The sequence below is a fragment of the Cervus canadensis genome, chromosome 22, assembly GCF_019320065.1.
Source record: "Cervus canadensis isolate Bull #8, Minnesota chromosome 22, ASM1932006v1, whole genome shotgun sequence".
Taxonomy (NCBI): Eukaryota; Metazoa; Chordata; class Mammalia; order Artiodactyla; family Cervidae; genus Cervus; species Cervus canadensis.
Genome location: NC_057407.1, coordinates 32406244 through 32430557, shown reverse-complemented (window position 1 = coordinate 32430557; position 24314 = coordinate 32406244). Strand labels below are relative to the sequence as shown.

At 37.9% G+C, this 24314-nt stretch overlaps 1 protein-coding gene across 1 annotated transcript in view; it reads left to right on the top strand.

Annotated features, from left to right (window-relative positions):
- The window catches only part of CNTN3 (contactin 3), a 395354-nt gene that overhangs the window by 300881 nt on the left and 70159 nt on the right, over window positions 1-24314 (top strand). Inside the window, exons 13-14 of the mRNA XM_043443181.1 lie at window positions 8344-8471; window positions 10955-11130. Of these exons, the coding sequence (XP_043299116.1) occupies window positions 8344-8471; window positions 10955-11130 (304 nt within the window). The remainder of the gene's footprint in view (window positions 1-8343; window positions 8472-10954; window positions 11131-24314) is intronic.

Here is a 24314-nt window from a genome sequence, read left to right as displayed (position 1 = left end):
ATAAAGGACAGAAATGGTATGGACCTAATAGAAGCAGAAGATATTAAAAAGAAGTGGCAAGAATACACAGAAGAAATATACAAAAAATGATCTTACTGACCCAGATAACCATAATGGTCTGGTCACTCATCTAGAGCCAAACACTCTGGAGTGCAAAGTCAAGTGGACCTTAGGAAGCATCACTCCAAACAAAGCTAGCAGAGGTGATGGAATTCCAGCTGAGATAATTCAGAACCTAAAAGATGATGCTGTGAAAGTCCTTCACTCAGTATGCCAGCAAATTTGGAAAACTCAGCCATGGCCACAGGACTGGAAAAGGTCAGTTTTCATTCCAATCCCAAAGAAAGGCAATGCCAAAGAATGTTCAAACTACTGCACAATTGCACTCATTTCACATGCTAGCAAAGTAATGCTCAAAATTCTCTAAGCTAGGCTTCAGCAATATGTGAACCGTGAACTTCCAGATGTTCAAGCTAGATTTAGTAAAGCAGAAGAACCAGAGATCAAATTTTCAAAATGCGTCAGATCATACAAAAAGCGAGAGAATTCCAGAAAAACATCTACTCCTGCTACATTGACTATGCTAAAACCTTTGACTGTGTGGATCACAGCAAACTGTGGAAAATTCTTAAGGAGATAGGAATACCAGAAACCTCTGCCTCCTGAGAAACCTGTATGCAGGTCAAGAAGTGATAGCTAGAACCGGACATGAAACAACGGACTAGTTCCAAATTGGGAATGAGTACATCAAGGCTGTCTATTGTCACTCTGCTTATTTAACTTACATGCAGAGTACATCATGCAAAATGCCAGGCTGGATGATGCACATACTGGAATCAAGATTGCCAGAAAAAATATCAATAACGTCAGATATATAGATGATACCATCCTTATGGCAGAAAACAAAGAGGAACTTTTCATCAAACAAAGACCTCTTGATGAAAGTGAAAGAGAAGAGTGACAAATGAAGATCATGGCATCCAGTCCCATCACTTCATGGAAAATAGATCGGAAAACATGGAAACTGTGACAGACTTCATTTTCTTGGGCTCCAAAATTGCTGCAGATGGTGACTGCAGTCATGAATTTAAAAGACACTTGCTCCTTGGAAGAAAAGCTATGACAAACCTATACAGCGTATTAAAAAGAAGAGACATTATTTTGCAAACAAACATCCCGATAGTCAAAGCTATGGTTTTTCCAGTAGTCATATGTGGATGTGGGAGTTGGATCATAAAGAAAGCTGAGCGCCAAAGAATTGATGCTTTTGAATTATGGTGTTGAAGAAGACTCTTTTTTTTTCCCCAATTATTTTTATTAGTTGGAGGGTAATTACTTTACAATATTGTAGTGGTTTTTGCCATACATTGACATGAATCAGCCATGGATTTACATGTGGCCCCCATCCTGGAGAAGACTCTTGAGAGTCCCTTGGACTGGGGTTTTCTAAAGGAAATCAGTCCTGAATATTCATTAGGACTGATGTTGAAGCTGAAGTTCCCATTCTTTGGCCACCTGATGCAAAGAACTGACTCATTGGAAAAGATTCTGTTGCTTGGAAAGATTGAAGGCAGGAAGAGAAGAAGTCAACAGAGGATGAGATGGCTGGGTGGCATCACTTACTCAATGGAAATGAGTTTGAGCAAGCTCCAGGAGATTGTGAAGGACAGGGAAGCCTGGCGTGCTACAGTCCATGGGGTCAAAAAGAGTCAGCCTTGAGTGAACAACTGAACAACAACAAAAGTTTGAGAAGGGCTTCTTAGGTGGCTTGGTGATAAAGAATCTGCCATTGTAGGAAACACATTCAATCCGTGGGTTGAAAAGATACCGTGGAGTAGGAAATGGCAACCTACTCCATTATTCTTGCCTGGAAAATCCTATGGACAGGGAAACCTGGCAGGCTGCAGTTCATAGGGTGGCAGAAAGTCTGACACGACTGAGCATTCACACAAAGTTTGAGAAACTCTGCAGTCCTGTGTTCCATATTTCTCCTTCTGCTAGGATAGGATGGGGACCTTAATTCATATTCCTACCAAGACTGCGTACAATAATGGAAGAGAATTCTCCAAAGAAAGATCAGTGTTGGCTAATTAAGAAAGGGAAATAGATTCTGGGCAACCAAAAAATACCCAGCACCTTCTACATTCCTTGAGTCAATGACATTTCCCTTTTGCATACACGGTTATCTTGCTTCTATAGTTATTGTTGAAGGTGGGCTTCATTCCAGGACTGCTCGCCTCTAGGAAGAAGAGCATTCATTTGGATAACATTTGTGTCTCTCTTCAACACCTTCCCAGCGGAAGCATCTGACTCCTGAAATTGGGTGGAAGACCTTGAGATTGTAGCTCAGATCTCTTCCTTCTTTCCCTGTGGGTCTGTCTGCTTGTAGAGAACGAATATATTCTGCTGTTCTCTTTACTGTACAGGAAGGCAGCTTGCCCTTAGAGGGAGGATCTGTGCTCATGTAGCTGTGCCAGGAAGTCTAGACCTGCTTCATTCTGGGGTGAGGTGTCAGGAAACCACAGCTGCTCACTTAAGCAGTTTTGCACCACCTTTCTCTGTAATACACCTGACATCTTGATTTGCATGGATTTGATTTATGAATCTCTCTTTCAGGCAGAGAAGAATAGTGTCAAGTATGAGGCCCCTTTGAATCTTATTAAATATCCTTTATGAGGTTTTCTTTGAATACATGAGCCATCAGAGAATTGTCGATTTGTCATGTTTGTTTGTTTGTTTTACTAACTCATTCATCTGAGTATTTGTAATTTTTGCAGATCTATTGTATGAGAATTTAAATGTTTCAAATGGGTTGTTGCCGAGGTTTCAGGAATTACTTAAATAGTTTTATATAATCATTCGAATTGGAAATCTCTTTTTAGGGGCGTTTTGTTCTATAGATGTGAGTTCATTTTAGGAGAAAAACTGTTGTCTCTGTCATAACAATAAATTTAGCTCCAGATATATGTGTTATGATAGATATGCATTTGGATAAGTTTTATAAATGTAATGAAAATGTTCTTTTATTGTTGGTTCTCTTCTTATGACTATGGGTAAGTATTAATGTGAGAAACACATATCTATTTTGGCTACAGAGTCAGGCCACACTATTATTTCTTTAGGACTTCAGGTGGCTGTTCCATGTAACATGTGTATCCAACCAAGTAACAGAGCTGCATATTATTAGCCTGATACTTACTCAAATATAGGATAATTAACTCCTGAGTCTTCTCTACTCTGTCTCTCTTTTCCTTGGAGACTTTCTCACCAATAAATCACTAAACTAACACTGTTGAATTCATAAGATGAAAGCTCCAAATGGTATAGCTAAAAGGATGAAAATTCTAATATTATTTTCCTAAATGCTATTTGTAGGTTATCTTTGAGCTCAAGGGAGAGACGTTATTTACCAAGCATACGGCAGTGAGATTGGTTGTAAATGAAAACATATGCTATATGCTCTTTGTCTCTGACATTTATTTTCTCATGCGTTTTCATCAATTTATATTTGCTTTTCTTAAATGTCATTATTTATCCTGTAATATATGCATCATGAGTACTTTTTTTCTTGTTGCTAATTGTAAGCATCCGTCTCTTACAATATGTACTCAGAAAGTGAAGTCCAAAATAGCCTTGTTATTTTCTATAGAGCGGTTTAATCATTACAGTCTCATGTGATCTCATCTCCACTGAGATGAGCTTCCTGAGAAAATATAGAGTTGCCGTGTGTTTGTTAAAATTCAAGTTGAATAAATTACCGTAATATTCAGAACCTAGGCAGGGGGAAAACAATGTTTTCCTGCCTTGCATGCATAATACTCCACACTTTCTCCATTCTGAAACATAGTGTGTTTTTATGCTAAAATGTCATCATGTAGTACAGGTCAGTGTTGCATAGACAGCAGTCTACTTTCTGAGCAAACGGTTTCTTAACAGCCATAAATTTAATGCTATCCCTGAATTACAGAATAGACCATTAGAGCAGCATAGAGCAATTAAGTTTCCTTATTCCAAACTAACCATCGACTGCATGAAGTTAACTGAAATACTTAACCTCTTTTCCTACAAAAGGAAAAACCAGTAAAAGGTTTCATATAAAGGTATATTATAAAACTGATCAAGGAGTTAAAATGCCACAGTGATTAAAATTACACATTTCTCAGATCAGATCAGAGTACCACATTTCTGAATTTGTCTCATAAATCTTCATTAAACTTTGTGTGCCAAGACTAGAGTCACTCATTGTTATCTACATTTTCAGCTCTACCCATTTGCAGAAAATCGTGTTCCCAGAAAGCACAGAAAGCAATTTCATTTATAGTGAAGTGGTATAAAATTTTCACTTCGAATCTCTGTAGGGAAGCATGGGTTATTGAAGGTTTTCTGTTGAGAAACAATTACTCTATCCATTTACTGAATATTGTTTATTTTTATGTTGTGTGAAATGCCCTGTGGGCCTCTTAGAATTGACTGGAAGAACCAATTGAGGAAGAAAATATCCAATTAGCTCAAAATTTTACAATGTACAGAGTTTGCATTCTTTGAGAGTCAATATGTTTGTTTTGGAGTTTTTGTGCGATTCCCGAGGTACCAGCCTTGCCTTTTAAACTGTTACTTAGCATAGTTGTGAGTCTAGGCCTGCTTGTTTAGAGTTATTAAACCTCATGCACTAAAGGATTTCTAGTTCTTCCAATATTAAATAGTTCTATATTTGTAGTCAAAGGTTGACAATTACACTAGTTTATAGCTTGAGAAGATATCTGAAATTGCCTGTCGCTGCTCTGTGGTACCCAAATGGAAAAGCTCTATGCTTAAGTTGAATATTTGTTCAGGCAACAGTAGACGTCTTTACTTTGTTTTATTGCTTACTAATCTCAGAAGTGGTTGATTGCCCACCTCCTGGAGCTTCCAGTTCTATTTCCACCCTCCAACTCAGAACAGATAAGGTGGCCTCAGCCTTTCAATGTTTTAAGACCTTCTGATACCATCTTTCTGACTTCAGCTTGGCTTTTTTTGCTTGTTTGTATGTTTTGTTTTGTTTTGTTTTGTCTTAAATATGAAAATTTCCAGCAAATCTCTACTTTCTTTTTAAAGCAGTGGGAGGGAAAATTTACCGAGTGAAGCTGTGGATCAAGGACTATGTTCTTTGGGGATCTTGGTCAAAAGTTTAACGAGCACATTAGCAACCAGAATCAGTCAGGAACATTGCCCTTGTTTATTCATTTATTCTCATTCCTTCTTCCTCTGAGACATTTCTCAGTCAGTTTTCTCTCTTTCTCCCCACCCCCTGCCCCCATTTCTCTTCCCCTTATATTCAGTCCTTCCCCTTTTATTACCATCTTGCTTAATAGTACAAGTGTGTCTTCAGTCCTCTTATCTTAGGAGTTGTTGAATTCTCTTCATCCGGCCCTCTACTGCTTCATCTTCCCTTTTCCACATATATATTTATGTACATATGTATGGGTGTATATATACACACACACATTTAAGAGGGCGTCAGAAGATGAGATGGTTGAATGGTATCACCAATGCAATGAACATACTCCAGGAGATGGTGAGGGATAGGGAGGCCTCGCATGCTTCATGCAGTCCATGGGGTCGCAAAGAGTCGGACATGACTGGGCGACTGAGCAACACCATACATATATTTATATAGAGAAAAAACGTGCATATATACATAAATATACATGTGTATAAAAGTCTGCACACTTTCTGAACTTACTTCCTTGTAATTTGTAAAGTTCTCAGTGCCTTGAAACCTGCCTTCACTCATCCCATCTCCTCTACACTGACTCTCCAAAGGCACATAATCATTTATTCATTCAGCAAGCTTTATATTTGAGCATCTCTCTGTACCAGAAATAGTTCAAGGCTCTAGGAATTTAGTGATGAAAAATCCTGACACTATCCACTCTCAGTGTTTCAAAAGACCTTACCATCTCTAAACTCACAAGAGGAGGAAAATATTAGCCAGATAAGTACACAGGTATATAATTGGCCAGTTGCACAGTGCTATGACAAAGGCACAGATGATGTATAATCAGTAGAGGAAGATGTAATCAGACCCATGGCTTCAGGGAAGTGACCAAAATCTGATGGCTGAGTACACGTTTATCAGACATAGGGAACAGGTTTTATAAAGGCCCCAAGACAAGAAGCACAAAAGCAATTAAAGGAAGGCTTGGGGGATGAGAAAAGCAAACAAAGCATAGAATTCATGAGCCCTTTTGTAGTTAGAGAGGCAGGGTCCTGATGGGAAGATATGGCTAGGGCTTAGGATGTCATCTTTTTCCTGCAGGTAGTAGGATGCCAGGAAGGAGGTCTAAGCTAGAATTGGGCAGGAGGGAGTAAGGCAGGATTAGTGATCAGATTCCTATTTCTCTAAGCTTACTCCCCATGTTTTTCCAAAGAATCTCCGTATCTTAAGCTTTCATTCATGTGTACCTCCCTGCAGGCTTTTCCCTTTCAGTTATTATTGCACACTATTTAAGAAAATATCTGTTCTATGATAAGGTATAAAGAGATTTTTTTTTTTTATCATCCCTTTGCAAAAAGTGATCAGATTACATTTCATACCCAGCAAAGAGGGCAGGACCTCTGGAAGAAAATCAGGCATAGTGCCTTTTTTTTGTACAGGATCTTAGAATTTTTAACCCTTCACTGTAGTTCTTCAAATTGAGATAAAATAGTGCTGTGTGTTCTCTGGTTAGCTGTCCAAGCCATTGCTTTTAAACCTTTGTATTTGAAATATACCTGGACATGTCACCAAAAAAAAAAAAAAGAAAAAATCATATGAGCAACTAACAGTCATGGATATCTCTACCAGAATCACGAACAGGTCCTTGTATGCCAGCTCTGATTCCACTGCAGCCTTCCCACCCAAGAAAATATAACCAAGATGCAAGTGAAGGTGAATCATAAGCTATGAAAAATACATACAAATTATACACACACACACACACACACACACACACACGTATACATATACAGCATGATCTGTGTCTTGTGTATTTTGATACATAAACTTGTCCTAATAGTCACATTTTTGACACACACCTAAATATCTTCCCACAAATAGGATAATATTTAGAGATTGAGTTGAGATCCTCCAACTCTAGTCTAAGGTCCTCAGCATCTTTCCTGTCTACTGTACTGTGCCACCCAGAAGTTGGAGCATTGTTTGACCAGGATTTACACTTATCATGCCATGCTGATGCTGGAGTTGCAGATCTTTTAAGAAGCTTACCACTCATTTGATTAGATATGACACTCAGGTAACAGATGTGAACCATAAACAATAAAAAGTATTGAAAGCATTAAATGCATAATATAGATAGTAAAGATTTTAGGGATTCAAAGAAAAGGAAAATAGTTCTGGGTAGACAGGATGGGCAGTAAAGATTCGTGAATCAGACTAATGACAGGTCAGTTCTTTCTCATTCTTCTTTCTCAGTTCAAATGGCACCTTTTCTCAGAGGCTTTTTGGAAGCACTCTCTCATAGAAACATTCCCTGTAGCCATCGCTTTTATTGTATCACCCCATCTGAGTCTTTCTGATTACTTCTCAAAAATCTGAACTTACCACATTTACCTGTTTCATCATTCACTGCATGTGCCACTCACTAGACTGTTATTTCCATGAGGCAGGGATTTTCTCTCTTGTTCACTCTATGATCTCAGAGACTCTGATAGTGTCTAGCACATGTAAGGTACTCAGTTCTATGTCCTTAGTTAATTAAGATGCAAAAGTTTTAAGTACTTTAAGTGTACACTCGGAAATTCAAATGTGATATCCATTTACATTGTCCAAATTCTCTACAGTATTTCGTAGGTGACCGTGTGCATGTTCTTTTACAAAATTTGGATTTATACTGGGTTAGGTGTGACTTTCCCAAGTTCAATGTTAAAGGCCAGGGAGTTTCTTATTTCTCATAAGCTATTTCACATTTAAAGGAAATAGTGTCCTGTCTACTTTTTGTTTTCTCCAAATTGATAAGGCTAAACCATGAGTAATCTCATTCACCACATAGTTTTGGAAAACATACCACATTTATATGATAAAGGCATCCTTGAAATCAGGTAAAATATTTGGCATTGCTGTTAAATAAATTTGTGTAAAAATATCAAGAAATACTCAGATTGGTAGAACGTCATTTTTTAGTCATCTGTGTGTATGTGTATGTTAATTTTAATTTTCTTTATAGCCAAGAAAGCTAAGGGGCTGCTTTATCTTGCTTTAAATACAGTAGCTAAAGGTGATACTTCTGTTAAAAAAAATTCTATTTACTTTGGGGAAAAAAGTGACCTCTAGACATTTATTTGTTTCATTTGTATTTCCTTTAGAACTTCTTTTCTAAATGATGGAGGACTCAAAATTGCCAATGTAACTAAAGCTGATGCTGGAATTTATACCTGCATAGCAGAAAACCAGTTTGGGAAAGCAAATGGCACAACACACTTGGTTGTTACAGGTAGGTGCCTTTCTTAAGAACTTCTTTACATAGGGATATGCTGTGTGCCTTCTTACTAAGATCAAAGGAAAAAAATGTTTCTCATGATATTCAGTGCACTATAAAGGTCGGCCTTGTGTTTGGCTCAGACAGGAAAGAATCTGCCTGCAATGCAGGAGACCCGGGTTCAATCCATGGGTCAGGAAGATCCCTTGGAGAAAGGAATGGCTACCCACTCCAGTATTCTTGCCTGGAGAATTCCATGGACAGAGGAGCCTGGTGAGCTACAGTCCATGGGTTTGCAAAGGGTTAGAGATGACTAAGTGACTAACAGTTTCACACTTTCACTGTCTTTAACAAGTGACAGTCAAGAGACCAGTTCTTAATATTTCCTTTACATCACAGTGTGTACCAGGAATCCACAAGTTACTAGTTGGCATAATGGTCAATAGAATTGCAAGTAGCATATGCTGCTCCTATACTTTTATTTTGTGCTATTCTATTATGTCAAATCTTTTGTACATTTTTTCCCTTTTCAATATCTTTAATATTTTATGGAGATGTTTAAATCTCTGCAGTAATCCTTGCTATCAGTCAGAGTTACTTAGAGTTGTGGTTGTATTTTTGTTCATTTATTTGTCAAAGAAAAACATGGAGTACTACCATGCTTGGGTTACCCTTCCCAGCCGGTGTAGTGGTAAAGAATCCGCCTGCCAATGCAGGAGATTCAAGAGACACAATTTCGATCTCTGCATCAGGAAGATCCCCTGGAAAAGCCAATGGCAACCCACTCCAGTATTCTTGCCTAGAGAATTCCATGGACAGAAGACCCTGGCAGGCTACATTCCATGGGGTTGCAAAGAGGCAGACCCAAATGAGCAACTAACACAACGCAACAACATGCTTGGGTTATTCAGTAAACAAACTGACAAAGATGCTGCCCACATGCACTGTTCCTTCTTCCAGAGGTACAAAGAAAATAAGCTGTGCATAAATATACTGCAAGGAAATACTTACAATGAAAGCAAAATGCAAACAAGCAGAAAATACCAGAGGAGTGTTTGAGAAACATAAGCTGGAGCATGAAACCAGGTGATCAGAGAAGGAGAGATGTGACCCAAGACTTCATGGAGATGAAGGAGTTCAGTTGATTTGTTAGGGACGATCCTGCAGAGGTTTTGTAACCCTTGTTAGCACTTACTTGGACTAGGGTTTTAGTTGGAGTGAAAAGTAGAGACCGGTGCAGAGTTTTGAGCAGAGGAATGAAAGGATGGAAAGTGTATATTTAAAGGTTTACTCTCACCCCTCAGTAGAAAACAGACTATGGAGAGTCACGGGCCGAAGTGGGAGGAGCCCCAGGAGACACTGCAGTAATCCAGGCAGGAGTGATACTGACCACAGTGAGGATTAGCAGCAGAGCCGGCCGATGAACGGAAGGCATTCAGGTCTAAATATATCCTGAGTGTGGGGTCGCTGGCATGACTGACGAACTGGATATGAGTGCTCAGAGAAGGAAGGAGAAGCATTCCTGCAGGGTATGTGGTGAACAGCAGGAAGAGTATCAGCCAAAACAACCAAGAGGAGAAAGGCTGAGGTCCTACCGCATGGGGTAGGAGGAGCATCAGGAGACTGCTGTTGTAAAAAGCATAGTAAATGACTCTTTTGAAGACTTTGCTGTGACATGGAGCGAGAAATGGGGACTAGCAATGGAAAAGTGGAGTGAGAGAACTTAAAATTCATGCTTGAGACAAGTGCTTAGGGCTGGTGCACTGGGAAAATGCAGAGGAATGGGATGGGGAGCGAGGCAGGAGTGGGGATTGGGATGGGGAACACATGTAAATCCATGGCTGATTCATGTCAATGAACGGCAAAAACCACTACAATATTGTAAAGTAATTAGCCTCCAACTAATAAAAATAAATGAAAATAAATAAATAAATAAATTCACAAAAGTTGGAAGGACTGTGTTGGCAGAAATGCGTATGTGGATATTTGCATTTGGGAAGAAACATAAATTAATTAGCATTTTAACTAAGTATCCTACATATTCTAAACATCAGTTTTTTTGTAGTATCTCAAAAGTTTTGAGTCTATTTAAATCTTGGTAGTAGTATATTTTCCAGTCATTGAAAATGCAGTGATTTCTATTTCTACTCTTATATTTCATGAAGCAGTAAAATTAAAATGAAATTGATTTTGTAATAGTATTATAACTCTTGTTTACAGGTGACTTTAATTTTTAAACTTCTATGGCCTATAGATTTAGATATCCTAATTCTTTTAACAAGGATTTGTGTATGCAGTGAAATATGTTATGGGTCTTCATCAAAATGTCTGTTTTAATCTTGAAGACTTTTCATTATATAGAGGTATATTTACACACACATGTACATCTATACAAACATACACACTATAAGTGAGATTAACAATCTGCCTGTGAAAATTGCTTTTATCAAAATAAAAATGCTGAAGCTTTGCTTAATACTTTGTTATTTCCCCAATAGAACCGACGAGAATAACTCTGGCACCACCCAACATGGATGTCTCCGTGGGGGAAAGCGTTATTTTGCCCTGCCAGGTGACACACGACCCCCTGTTAGATATCATGTTTACCTGGTATTTCAATGGGGTCCTCACAGATTTTAAGAAAGATGGATCTCACTTTGAGAAAGTTGGTGGGGTAAGTCGTGACAACTTCCTCATGCTTTTTACACGTCTCTGATGTTTTGTCCCTATAGAAACATCAGGGACATACATGTTGCGCCAGTAATGTTTGTTCTTTGAGAGAACCAGGGTTTAAATTCTGTAGTGATCTATGATCTAACTTTATCATTGTGATTACCAGAAAGTGAGCACATTTACTTCCATCTGTATATTACAATTTTATTTAAAATTATGGCATCACCGACTCGATGGGCATGAGTTTGAGTAGACTCCGGAATTTGTGATGGACAGGGAGGCCTGGCGTGCTGCAATTCATGGGGTCGCAAAGAGTCGGACACGACTGAGCGACTGAACTGAACTGAATGTTTGTTTGTGTTTATGTTAAATATTACTTTAACATAAACATAAATTTGTGTTTGTGTTAAAAGTACTTTGTGATACTTTTGTCATTAGCATTCCCTTCCAGAAGGGAAGGTGTTCTTATGAAAGTGTTTATTTTCAACATAAAATGTTACAAAATTGAATGAAGTTCACATTTATGAAGTGCTTCCAATGTATCAGGCCAGGGTCTTCATCCCAGTTAATTCTTGCAGTGGTGCTGGATGTTAGTGGTAAGAATTGTCATTTTGCAGGTGTTTAAACCAAGGATTTGTAAACTTATTAATCTGCCCAGTGTCACTGAGCTGGTTAGTGGTGGAACTTAGATCCAAGTTTAAATCTGTGAGTCCCCAAAACACAAGTATTTTCTTTTGGTCCATTTTGTCACCTCATGTGTGATGGTTCTACTTGAGGAAGAATTATAAATTTCAAGGGAAAATAGACACATTGAGGAGAACTGCTGAGAAGGGACTCAGTCTTGCGAACCACACAGAGTTAAACAGCAGACCTCATACCTGGCCACATGTCTGTGAAGCCAGAATCACAAGGCCAGTTTCCCTTGCCAGCCAGTTTGCATCGACACAAGATTATCTTCACTCATTTTGGCTAAGATGTCAGTGGTGCATCATTAAAAAGTCTGGGTTTTCTCCTTATGGACAAAACAATATGATGGTTAATTCAGCTATATTCATTTAAAAGTATTTCTTATTAAAAGTACATATGTATATACATGGGCCTAGTAATGTGTCAGGATTGTGTGCGACTACAAAGGATGGTGTTAAAACTTGAATATGTGTGTGTATGCTCAGTCGTATCCAACTCTTTGCATGGACTGTAGTCTGCCAGGCTCCTCTGTCTATGGAATTTGCCTGGCAAAAATCCTGGAGAGGACTGCCATTTTCTTCTCCAGGGGATGTTCCCAACCCAAAGTCGAACCTGTGTCTCCTGCAATGGCTGGCAGATTCTTTACCACTGAGCCACCTGAATGGTGTCCCCTTAAAAGATCTGTTCTAATCCTAATGCCTAGCTGTGAAATGATAGAATTATTAGTCTTTGTCCCTGGTTCCTAGCACAGAGCTTCTAAAATCTTTAGAATTTCCTGGATAATGAAACCTCTTTTGCCCTAATGAAGTGTATCTGTGGGCTTCTGGATAGCTTCAGGATGGTCACGAGAAAGACCAAGCCATGATTAGAAGCATGGAACTTCAGCACTCCCTACCCCAACCCCATCCTTCAGGAAGGAGGGAGGGGATGGGGATTGAATTTATGATTGACCAGGCCTATGTGATGAAGCTCCTATAAACATCCCAAAAGTAACGTACTTTTCACCACAGAGAGCTTCTGAGTTAGTGAACATAGCTACATTCTTCGTGGGTGACACACCCCACATCCACTGGGATAGAAATTCTTGCACTTGGAACCCCTCAGGATCTCACCCTATGTATCTCTTCCTCTGGATGTTTAGATGCATTCTTTATGATACTTTATGGTATTAATGTTTAACATATCATAAAATAAATAAATACTACCATGAGTTCTGTGAGTCATTCTAGCACATTATTGAGCCCAGGAGCATGTCATGGGAATGTCAGTTTATAAGTGATTAGTGAGAAGTACAAATGGCAATCTGAGACTCACGACTGATATCTGAAGTAGGGCCAATCTCATGGGATTGAGCCCTTAACTTGTGGGCTCTGATGCTATCTCCAGGCAGTTAGTATCAGAATTGAATTATAGGACCCCCTGTAATTGAATTACCAGACCTAGTGTTGGAGATTTGCCTGGTATGGAAGAAAATACACATTTGGTGTTCTGAGTGTGTGTAGAGTAGCTAAACCGTAAAGGTGACACAGAAAGAGTTTGTCCTTTACACTAGTGCCTCAGGATGTGACCTTATTTGGAAAAGGCTGTTGCAGAAATAGTGAAGTTATGATGATGTCATGCTAGAATAGGGTGGACCCTAATCCAGTATGACTGTTGTCCTTATAAGACAAGGGAAATTTGTACACAGACAAACACACAGAACACCCTGTGAAGTCATAGACACAAGGAAGATGGCCCCGTGAAGATGGAGGCAGATTCTGTGAAGTTACGCTTCCACAAGTCCTAGAGTTCCTGGAGTTGCCAGAACCTGGAAGAGACAGGGAAGGGTCTTATCCGAGAAATTTTGGAGACAGATCTTGATTTCAGATTTCTGGACTCCAAAGCTCTAAGAGGATAAAGTTCTGTTGTTTGAAGCCCCCCAGTTTATGTTACTTTGTTAAAGCAGCCCTAGTGACCCTCTACAAATGGTCTTCAAGAAATTGGAGATGTTTAGATATCTAGCCACAATTAAGTACAATTTCAATGCCATTTCTATTTTCTGTCATCTGGCTTGTTTTGTTTTCAAAGTTCTAGTTAACTTTCCAAATTGTTCTGACCAATTCAGGGCTTTTAAGAACTTCCATCAGTTGCTGTAAAGCATTACCATTTCTTTCACTATTGCTTTAAATGCTTTTTTAAAAAATCAATAATCTCTTCTATCACAACAGGAAAAGGCATATGCCGGTATCCTCTGCCAGCTCTTTACTCCATGCTTAGGGTTTATCATTTGCTTTTACTTGGAGAGGAGGCAACGAGGGGAAAGAAAAAAAAGGCTAGAATGTTACCTTCAAAGTGATTGCTTATCCAATCAGAAAAATGCTTCTCCTGTAACCCAGCTGTTACTCTGACTTTAATTCATAAGGAGTTTGATTTAAAACATTTGCTTTTCTGCATATTGTAGATAACAATATTTGTGATTTATCCTCTGGATTTTAAACTGTTGATAATATTTTATCCAATACAATGTCCTCCATCTGAGCTAATGCTAAAGAAATATATGTTGATATACTAAAAATTCAAAGCATTTTGATTTTTATGCATCAAACATCCTCAAAGAAACATTTGCTAAGACTGAAGTAGACAGCTGCTTTCTTAAGAGGATCTTGGAATTGAGAATATTCAAGATAATAATGTTACTTAACTGCTGCTGCGCTACTGATAGGTTCTATGTAAAGTATTAAGTCAGCCATCTCTCTACAAGTGTCAGGTATCTGAACCGTGCAATTTCATGAATTAACCCTATCACTTGCCAATTCTGTTCTTTTTCTAACATGCTTGATCACAACCTATGAATTTTTTATTGACTTGTGACATTAGTTAACTTAATATTCTCCCATCAGTGTAAAGTGGTAAGCCCTACAAGATGACATTACCCTTAAGCACAGGCTATTAAATAAATTGGTTTTCTGTTGCATGAGAAGGGAGTCACATAACAACGCTTTATCCTCTGATGTGTGTTCATTGCAGCATTCACGTTAATATCTAGAAAGTCTGCTTTTCTTTTATTGCATTGTGTTCATAGATAGATTCCCTGTTTTCAAAAGCAACAGAATGTGAGGGAGGAGCTGGTAAGTGGGAAAGTTGTCTAGAAAGCTGGATAGTCTAAGAGACATTTTTTATTTTTTTAAAGAAAAAGAGAGAATAAAAAAATGGAAAATCAAGCATACAGCTTTCAACTGTTCCAGCCACTTGTCCTTGAGACTACTCTGGGTACTCAGTATTCATTCATTTGTTATAAAAAGCACACACTTTTTGAGAAAAGCCCAGAAGCTCAAAACAACCTCTAACAATTTAGATTAAATCTGTTGTATAGACTTGCACATCATGCCAAAGGAGTGTGATGACTATCGGAGGAGAGGAAATTGTCATGTCCAATACAGGTCACCAAGTGAGGGTCATTGGCTTCATGGAGGAAAGAATTCAAGAGCAAGCCAGAGTAAAGTGAAAGCAAATTTATTTAGAGAGAGAGATATTCCATAGGCAGAATGGGGACCTCCTCAGAAAGTGAGAGTGGCCCCAGGGCATGGGATGGTTGGTTTCTATGGACTGAGTAATTGCGTGCTGTAAGGAGTTGGAAGAATATTCTTACTATTCCAGGGAAGAATCCAGATCTCCAAGAACTGGGATACTGCCCACTTTTTGGTCTTTTATGGTCTACCTCGGAATTCTCATGGTATACAAGAGACTGGTTTTGAGTATTATAATGAAGATACAATGAGCTAAAAGTCAATGACCAGACTGTTCTCTGTGCCACCTTGCATTCAGCTGGTTTCAGCCAGTTCCATCCAGTTTTTATCACATCCTAAAGACTGCACCCTTCTTCATTAATCTTCTTGTTGTGTCCCGCCCACTTACCTCCTGTCTCAACTGCAGTTCGGGTTTCTGCTCTGTCAGAATGTATAACATTCAGAAAAGCTTGTTAAGCTAATTGTGTAAAGCAAATTGACATATCACCAAGCAGAAATATAGGTCAAATACAGGCTTTGTTCCATAGGACAAATCAAAGTTGTATAACTAAGTCAACAGTAAAAGGCTTCCACTTAAGTCCACTGTTTGCCAAGCAAATCTTGTTTGCAGGCACCATGTGATGTAATTAGAGAAGCAGGGAATTTGTGTTCAGGTACAGGCGAGGTCTAGATCCTCTTGCTCACTAGATGAAGCCCTTGCCTGGGGTCCTTTATGTTCCCCATTTTCTGGTTTCTTTTCCCAAAACCTTTTAGTATTTGCCATGTTCCCTCCCACCATGAGATTTTGCACACATTGGTCCCTCTTCCAAGGATACTGTTCTCTCTCCTTTTGCCTGTGTCTAGATATCTTCATATGTAGTTGTGTCTATGTAGGTAAGAATGTATGTGGGTTTGTGTATACACTTAAATTTCATATATGCACAGTAATAGGATGAGACACAGTCCCAACAGTATGTTTACAGTAGCATTCTATCATAGCCATGTTTAATCAACAGAACTCTATTCCATTCACTCCCCCTCCAAAAAAAATAGAAGAAAAGAAATAAAAGAAAAAGAGAAACGGAGAAAGAAAGAAGAGGAATTGCATCATTCACCCAGTACCCAGTATAGCATCTTTCTTTCTCAGCTTTTAAATATATCTAAGCTTCTACTGACAAGAAAAAGGGGATAATAGCCCCAAGTACAGAAGAAATGAAAGAACATTATTGGCTGGTACCTAAGGATTTAAGGTCCTGACAACTTAAGTATGCTTTTAAGAACGTTTAAAAATAATTTGGCTTGCCGTGATAAGCTAACTTTTGGACTTAGACATGTTACATAATGGAGACTGACTATAGCTTGAAACTTTCGAACCTAAACATCTCATGAGTTCTCTGTATATTGTAAGAGTGTTTAAATGAATTTGCTTTGATAAATCTGATGTGGGGCAGATAGTTTAGAAATGAGGAATGTATAGAGCCAAGCTGTAGAGCTTTATACACCTCTTGTGGAATTGGATCTGTGATGGATTAAAATGTGTGTGGATAAAAGTCCCTGGAAGCAATAAGAGGTTTAGCAGTGACAACCAATCTGCCACTCATCGAACCGACTGCCTTCAGTGTGATTTATCTCCCACAGGCCACAATCACAGTCGAGTGACAGACAGTCCTTGTGAGCCTGAGTCTTGATGTATTTCCCAGCCCTCGATGGCAGGAAAGAGTATCTTTGAAAGAAATCCTTTGTGTGTAATAACACAATATGGTCACTTTGACTTGATTAATTTCATAGAATTATTCGGGTATAGGGACTAAGGGTTTGAAAATACCAGTTATTTTACGATACGAAATTCTGTAAGAGGTTTTATGTGCATTTGAAATACAGAACCGAGGAAAAGCACTCCTTCCAAACAGTACCAGTGGTAATACACTGTGTTTTTAAACATCTTCCACTTAGAGTGTCATATAAATGTTATACCTTGTCCAAATTCAAAATATCATCTGACTTGGAAAGATCATTAGGAGACTGTATTCAGCAATGAGCCCATAAAAATTGGTGATTAGACCAGAAGAATTATTGTTATTCATCTTGAATAGTACAACAGTCCCTCACAATCCCTCCCACAAAGCTATTTGGGGATGAAAAAATAAGAATTCTCCAGTGCCTGCTGGGAAAAGGGAACTGCACAAAATAGTTGAAGTTGAGCTTGTTTCACAAGCTTGTTATTTGTCCACCCAGGCATATAGAGACTCAGTTCCTAATTAAGGTGTGATTAGTATATGAGAGTTGGACTGTGAAGAAAGCTGAGCACCGAAAAATTGATGCTTTTGAACTGTGGTATTGGAGAAGACTCTTGAGAGTCCCTTGGACTTGGAGGAGATCCAGCCAGTCCATCCTAAAGGAGATCAGTCCTGGGTGTTCATTGGAAGGACTGATGCTGAAGCTAAAACTCCAATACTTTGGCCACGTCACGCGAAGAGCTGACTCATTGGAAAAGACCCTGATGCTTGGAGGGATTGGGGGCAGGAGGAGAAGGGGATGACAGAGGATGAGATGACTGGATGGCATCACTGACTCGATGGACATGAGTTTGAGTAAACTCCGGGAGTTTGTGATGGACAGGGAGGCCTGGCGTGCTGCGATTCATGGGGTCGCAAAGAGTCGGACACGACTGAGCAACTGAACTGAACTGAAGTATCCCAGAGCTGTGTTTATTATGTACAGGGTTTATTAAACTCCACTCCCAGTAGAAACCCTGCAAGACTTAAATTTATAAGAAGATGAGCAGAAGTCAGACCAACTAACTTATAACTTGAGCTAAAATCCATAAAAACAGCCAGAGTTAAAAAAAAAAAAAACAAAAAACAGCCAGAGTTAAAACAAAACCAACACTATGAGTGAAAAGATGTGCGAATACTTGTCAATCATATTTAACAGATAAAAAAAAAAAGCTAACAAGTGTTAATTTCAAAAAACAATAGTAATTCAAGGCAAACCTTTAACATAAAAAAGGAAATTTATTTTGGAAAAAGTTTGTTCTGCCATAAAGATGGTAATCATGAATTATAATAGTCCAATTAATAAGCCATTAAAATGTATCAAGTCAGGAACAAAGAGAAAAGTGAGAAGCAAAATTGTCACATAGTCTGAGAATTCCTCTTTTAACCATCAACAGATCAGTTTGCCAAAAATTAGAAAAAACTATTTCATAATGGAAGTAACAGATACGTATAAAACATTGATCCTAAAATTAGAAAATACACCTTCTTTTTCATCCTTTTCACACGCTTGTAAATTTTAGAAAAGAAAAATAACAAAACAATTATATAGAAAGGAGATAGATAGAGGAAGAAATGGAAGGATGGAGGAATGGCCAAGAGCAATGGTTGAGCTCTGAAAGATACTAATGAAGAATAAAGCTGTTAAAACAACTAAAATTAGAAATGAGAAAGAGAATGTGATAGGTAAGAATGAATTAATAAACAGAGCATTCCATATTCAAGTCATATGTATGAAAACCCAATTAAATATAAACTTTGGGGAAGAATATAAATGATCAATATTAATAAGAATTTCTTTATAAATCCATAATCATAAAAAACTGTGTAACCCCCTGCCCCCACAATAAAGGATTCTAAGGCTAGAGTTTTACTGGTAATTTTTTTCAATTTTTTGGCAATAGATAAATTGTTATATAAGCTATTTGAAAATATAAAAAGTTTTAAATCTTTCTAATTTATTTTGTTAGGCTAGTATATTCCTGAAAATAAAACCTGGCAAGATTACAAAAAATTAGTAAATATGAATCAATTTCATGATTATAGTATAAAAACCTAAAGAAAATTTTAACAAAAAAATCTGAACATATACTAAAAGAATAAACTTTTATAAGTACTCAGTGATGGTTTCAGAAATCTGCATGCTTCGTATCAATAAATATAACAAAATAGACCACTGTACCCTCAATGGACATTTATAAGACATTCAATAAAATTAATGACCAATATCAGTTCAGTTCAGTTCAGTCGCTCAGTCGTGTCTGACTCTTTGCGACCCCACGAACCACAGCATGCCAGGCCTCCCTGTCCATCACCAACTCCCGGAGTCCACCCAAACCCATATCCATCGAGTCGATGATGCCATCCAACCATCTCATCCTCTGTTGTCCCCTTCTCCTCCCACCCTCAATCTTTCCCAGCATCAGGGTCTTTTCCAATGAGTCAGCTCTTCACATCAGAATGACCAATATAGAAATAAATAATCGCTTCTTCCACACCTCAAAAATATCTTTAAAGGACGTGCCAGGAACCCTTATATTTAAACCAGGAACAAGACAAAATACATACCAGTACCATTACCTTGGACTTCCCTGATAGCTCAGTTGGTTAAGAATCTGCCTGCAATGCAGGAGATCCCAGTTCAATTCCTGGGTCAGAAAGATCTGCTGGAGAAGGGACAGACTACCCACTCCAGTATTCTCGGGCTTCCCTTGTGGCTCAGCTGGTAAAGAATCTGTCTGCAATGCGGGAAACCTGGGTTCGATCCCTGGGTTGGAAAGATCCCCTGGAAAAGGGAAATGCTACCCACTCCAGTATTCTGGCCTGGAGAATACCATGAACTGTATAGTCCATGAGGTCGCAGAGAGTTGGACAGGACTGAGCGACTTTCACATAGACCATTACCTTAAATCCATTTGGAGGTTTTTGGTCCAATACAGTTGATATGAACAAGAATAAATGTCTAATTTGTGAAATAAGGAGACAGAATTATCATTATTTGAGAACAAAATGGTACTAAAGCTTCTCAAAACCGAGTAATATCAACTCTAAAATTTTTTTTAAACTAATCAGAGTTCAGTCAACTACTGTGATACAAAATAAATTCACAAAAAGCAATAGACTTACTTAGGTATCAACAATAACCAATGAAAAGTATAATGGGACAATAATGTCCCTCAAAAGATAGCTTAAAATACATGTAATAATTTGCACAAGTACAGGTCTAAATAAAGGCAGCTACAGTACTTTCTTAGGATGAATGGGTGGATGTAGAGAAAGACAGGGAAAGAATGATAAAAAACATCAGTGCTCCTACATGAAATATAAGAGCTATATATCGTAAGGCTTTTCATTTTTCTTAGATTTTTCCATAGTTCCAAAATGACTATCAGTCAGATTCCACTTGGGACAATTCTGAGGTAAAGAAAAGAAAGTTTATAGTGTTCTGAAAGAAGAGTAATGACACTTTGTCAGCAATTTCCAGGTTGTTTTCTGGAGGGTATTTGTTCAGGTATGAATTGCTGGATAGGATTGGAATTATACATATAGTTACATCATTGAATCATCTGAACTCAAAATTCCAACTCTTGTAACCTGTTTCATTCTCCTATGAACTGTTGTTTATCTTTCTTCGCCTCTTCTATAAAACTAACATGATAATAGTACTTTATTCTAAGGTATGCATAAAATGCTTAGACCAACTTGTGTTAGCTCTTGCTGCTGTTACTACAACTGGCACTGCTGGTTGGATTGTTTCTAAAGTATTCTCTAGGAAAACTGCAGCAATTTACAGCTCCGTCAGCAGAGCGGGAGGGTGCCTGTTGCCCCAGTCTTTTCCACACATTTTTTTCCCTTGATATTTTTAAATAAAAAAATTCCCAAGCAGATGGTTGAGAAGTGTTCTCTCTTTATGAACAGTTTCTCATTTCTCAGAATAAACAGTAGAGTTGAGAATATTTCCATTTTGTTTATTAGTAACTTAGATACTTAAGGAAGATTCAGAATTATAACCGACTCCTCCAAATCAAGAAAATTTGGGGCTTAGTACCGACTTATGAAATGCATGAAACTTCTGCAGAAAACGGAAAAAAATTACCTAATTTCTAGCTCAAGAAATTTACAAAAGCCCAGCTGCCTGAATTATTGTATAGAAGAATATTCAAAAAATTATTTTAAATCTAGCAATAGAGAATGACTTCCCCAGATTGCAAAAGCAAGTTGCTTCAAGACAACCATCAGCTAGATAAGACCTATTTTATTTCTGCTAGAAACAAAGTAATGATGTTGATATTTGCATATAATAGATTTTTAATCTCAAGTATTTTTTGTGTCCCTTAGACAGTGTTCTCCTTAGGTCACAGCAGGAAATCCCTCACTTACACATAAATTCACAGTATGTACTGGCCATTTCCTGTTCGTCTTCCATACCTTGCAGATTTGTATGCTCTGCTCATTTCTTCTATTGGAAGTCAGGTCTTTTGTTTTACAGATTTACAGTAGGTCTTTATGTAGTCAGGCTCTTAATTATATCTTAGTGTGATTCACTGGAAATGTCTTCTTTTTGTATGTCACTTTTGTGTTAAACTTGTCTATTGTTATATCACTCAGAATAAAACTTTTCATGTAGTCAAAAAAATCTGTATTGTTCTTTTCCTAATAGTTCTCATAACTTTTCTTGGATTGAATGAAATATTCAAACTGTAACAATTTGAAGAGGAATATCAAGGTTTTAAAACTAGTATTCATGGACAGTTACTTAAGAAAATTTGGGGAAGTTAGGCTAATGCTATGGGAGAGAAACTTTGGTAAATACGCAGATATTTACAGAATATTTCAGGGAGATTTTGCTGTGACTTTCATATTGTTCCCCACGTAACTTCTATAAAATATTACCACTCCCAATTTTTAGGAATTGAATTTTTCTCAGGGGTGGGGGTGTCTGTTGTTTACTGTTGATCTTAGGACATATTGAGAGTCCACCATTGGACCCATCCTCCAGTTAGTCAGTTGAAAACTATAAGCTACCACCAAAGAGATACTAACGTGTATGTTTGTATACCTATAAATATGTTTGTATATATCCCAGCACATGAAAATCTAAATGCAGCTATATACAGATACTTTAAAAAAAATCTCTAAAGGAAGGTCTGAGTTATCAATAATTCGTTCAATATTGCTTATAATTCTTTCAGATCCTCCATTGTAAATAACAGGTGTTTGCTTGTATCTGTGATTTGCAAATTTAAAATATCTCATCTCTGGAGGTGGAGGAATGAACTAGCAGTTTATAATTTTGGTTTTGTTTTTGGGATGAGGCAAAGGTTCATGAATATATTCTGAAAAAGAAAACTTGTCTAAAATAGGCTTAAATCTAACAAATCCAATAAATGAACAAATCAGTCAAACCAAATGAGGAGGTAAATGGAATCTGCTAATCATAGCATTAGCTTCTATTCATGATGACTTATTATTTTAAAAGCTTTGTGAGGAAATAATTCTCATAATTCAACTATTTAAATTGTACCATTAAACAGCTTTGGTATGTTCAAAGAGATGTACATCTATCATCATCATCAACTTTAGAGTGTCCTAACAACCCTTGGCACCCTATAATCTTTACTATCTCCATAGTTTTGCCTTTTCCGAGAATGTCCTATAGTTGGAATCATGTGATATATGGCCATTTTGGATTGACTTATTTCACTTAGTACTGTATATTTTTATTTCCTCCATATCTTTTAGTGGCTTAAGAGGTTTTTTTTTTTTTTTTCTCTTTTTCTTTTGTACTGGATATAATAGTGTATCCACTCACCTCCTAAAGTCCCCCCTTGGTCACTTCCAAATTTCGAAATTATGAATAAAGCTGTGTGCAGGTTTTGTATGGACATAAATTTTCAATCTGGGTAAACATCAAGGAGTAAGATTTCTAGGTCCTTGTTGTTGTTGTTCAGTCACTCAGTTGTGTCCAACTCTTTGCATCCCCGTGGACTGCAGCAGGCCAGGCTTCCCTGTCCTTCACTATCTCCCGAAGCTTGCTCAAACTCATGTCCATTGAGTCAATGATGCCATCCAACCATCTCCTCCTCTGTTATCCCTTTCTCTTCTTGCTCTCAATATTTCCCAGCATCAGGGTCTTTTCCAAAGAGTTGGCTCTTTGCATCAAGTGGCCAAAGTAATGGAGCTTCAGCTTAAGCGTCAGTCCTTCCAGTGAATATTTAGGGTTGATTTCCTTTAGGATTGACTGGTTGATCTCCAGGGGAGATCTCCAGGGAAATCTCAAGAGTCTTTTCCAGCACCACAGTTAGAAAGCATCAATTCTTCAGTGCTCAGCCTTCTTTATGGTCCAACTCTCACACCTACACATGACTACTGGGAAAACCACAGCTTTGACTAGACAGACCTTTATCAGCAAAGTAATGTCTCTGCTTTTTAGTACACTGTGTAGGTTTCTCATAACCTTTCTTCCGATAAGCAAGTGTCTTTTAATTTAATGGCTGCAGTCACCATTCACAGTGATTTTGGAGCCCAGGAAAATAAATCTGTCACTGTTTCCACTTTTCCCCCATTTATTTCCCATGAAGTGATGAGACCTGATGCCATGATCTTAGTTTTTTTAAATGTTGAGTTTTAAGCCAGCTTTTTCACTCTCCTCTTTCACTTTCATCAAGAGGTCTTTGGTTGATGAAAAATTCCTCTTTGATTTCTGTCATAAGGATGGTGTCATCTGCATATCTGAGGTTATTCATATTTCTCCTGGCAATCTTGATTCCAGCTTGTGCTTCATCCAGCCTGGGATTTTGCCTGATGTACTCTGCATATAAGTTAAATAAGCAGGGTGACAATATACAGCCTTGACGTACTCCTTTCCCAATTTGGAACCAGTCCATTGTTCCATGTCAAGTTCAAACTTTTGCTGCTTGACCTGCATACAGATTTCTCAGGCACCAGGTATGGTGTGGTGTTTCTATCTCTTGAAAAATTTCCCATAGTTTGTTGTGATCCACACAGTCAAAGGTTTTAGCATAGTCAATGAAGCAGATGTTTTTTCTGGAATTCTCTTTTGTTTTTTCTATGATCCGACATATGGCAAGAATATGTTTAGTTTCACTTTCCTCCTAGCAGTGAATTGTTATTCTGAAAACAACTATTAGATTAAGAATATTTTACTTATTTATTTTCTGATGTTCTTCTTTTCTTATTTAGTCACATGTTTCTGGCCTTTATCATTTTCGTACTCT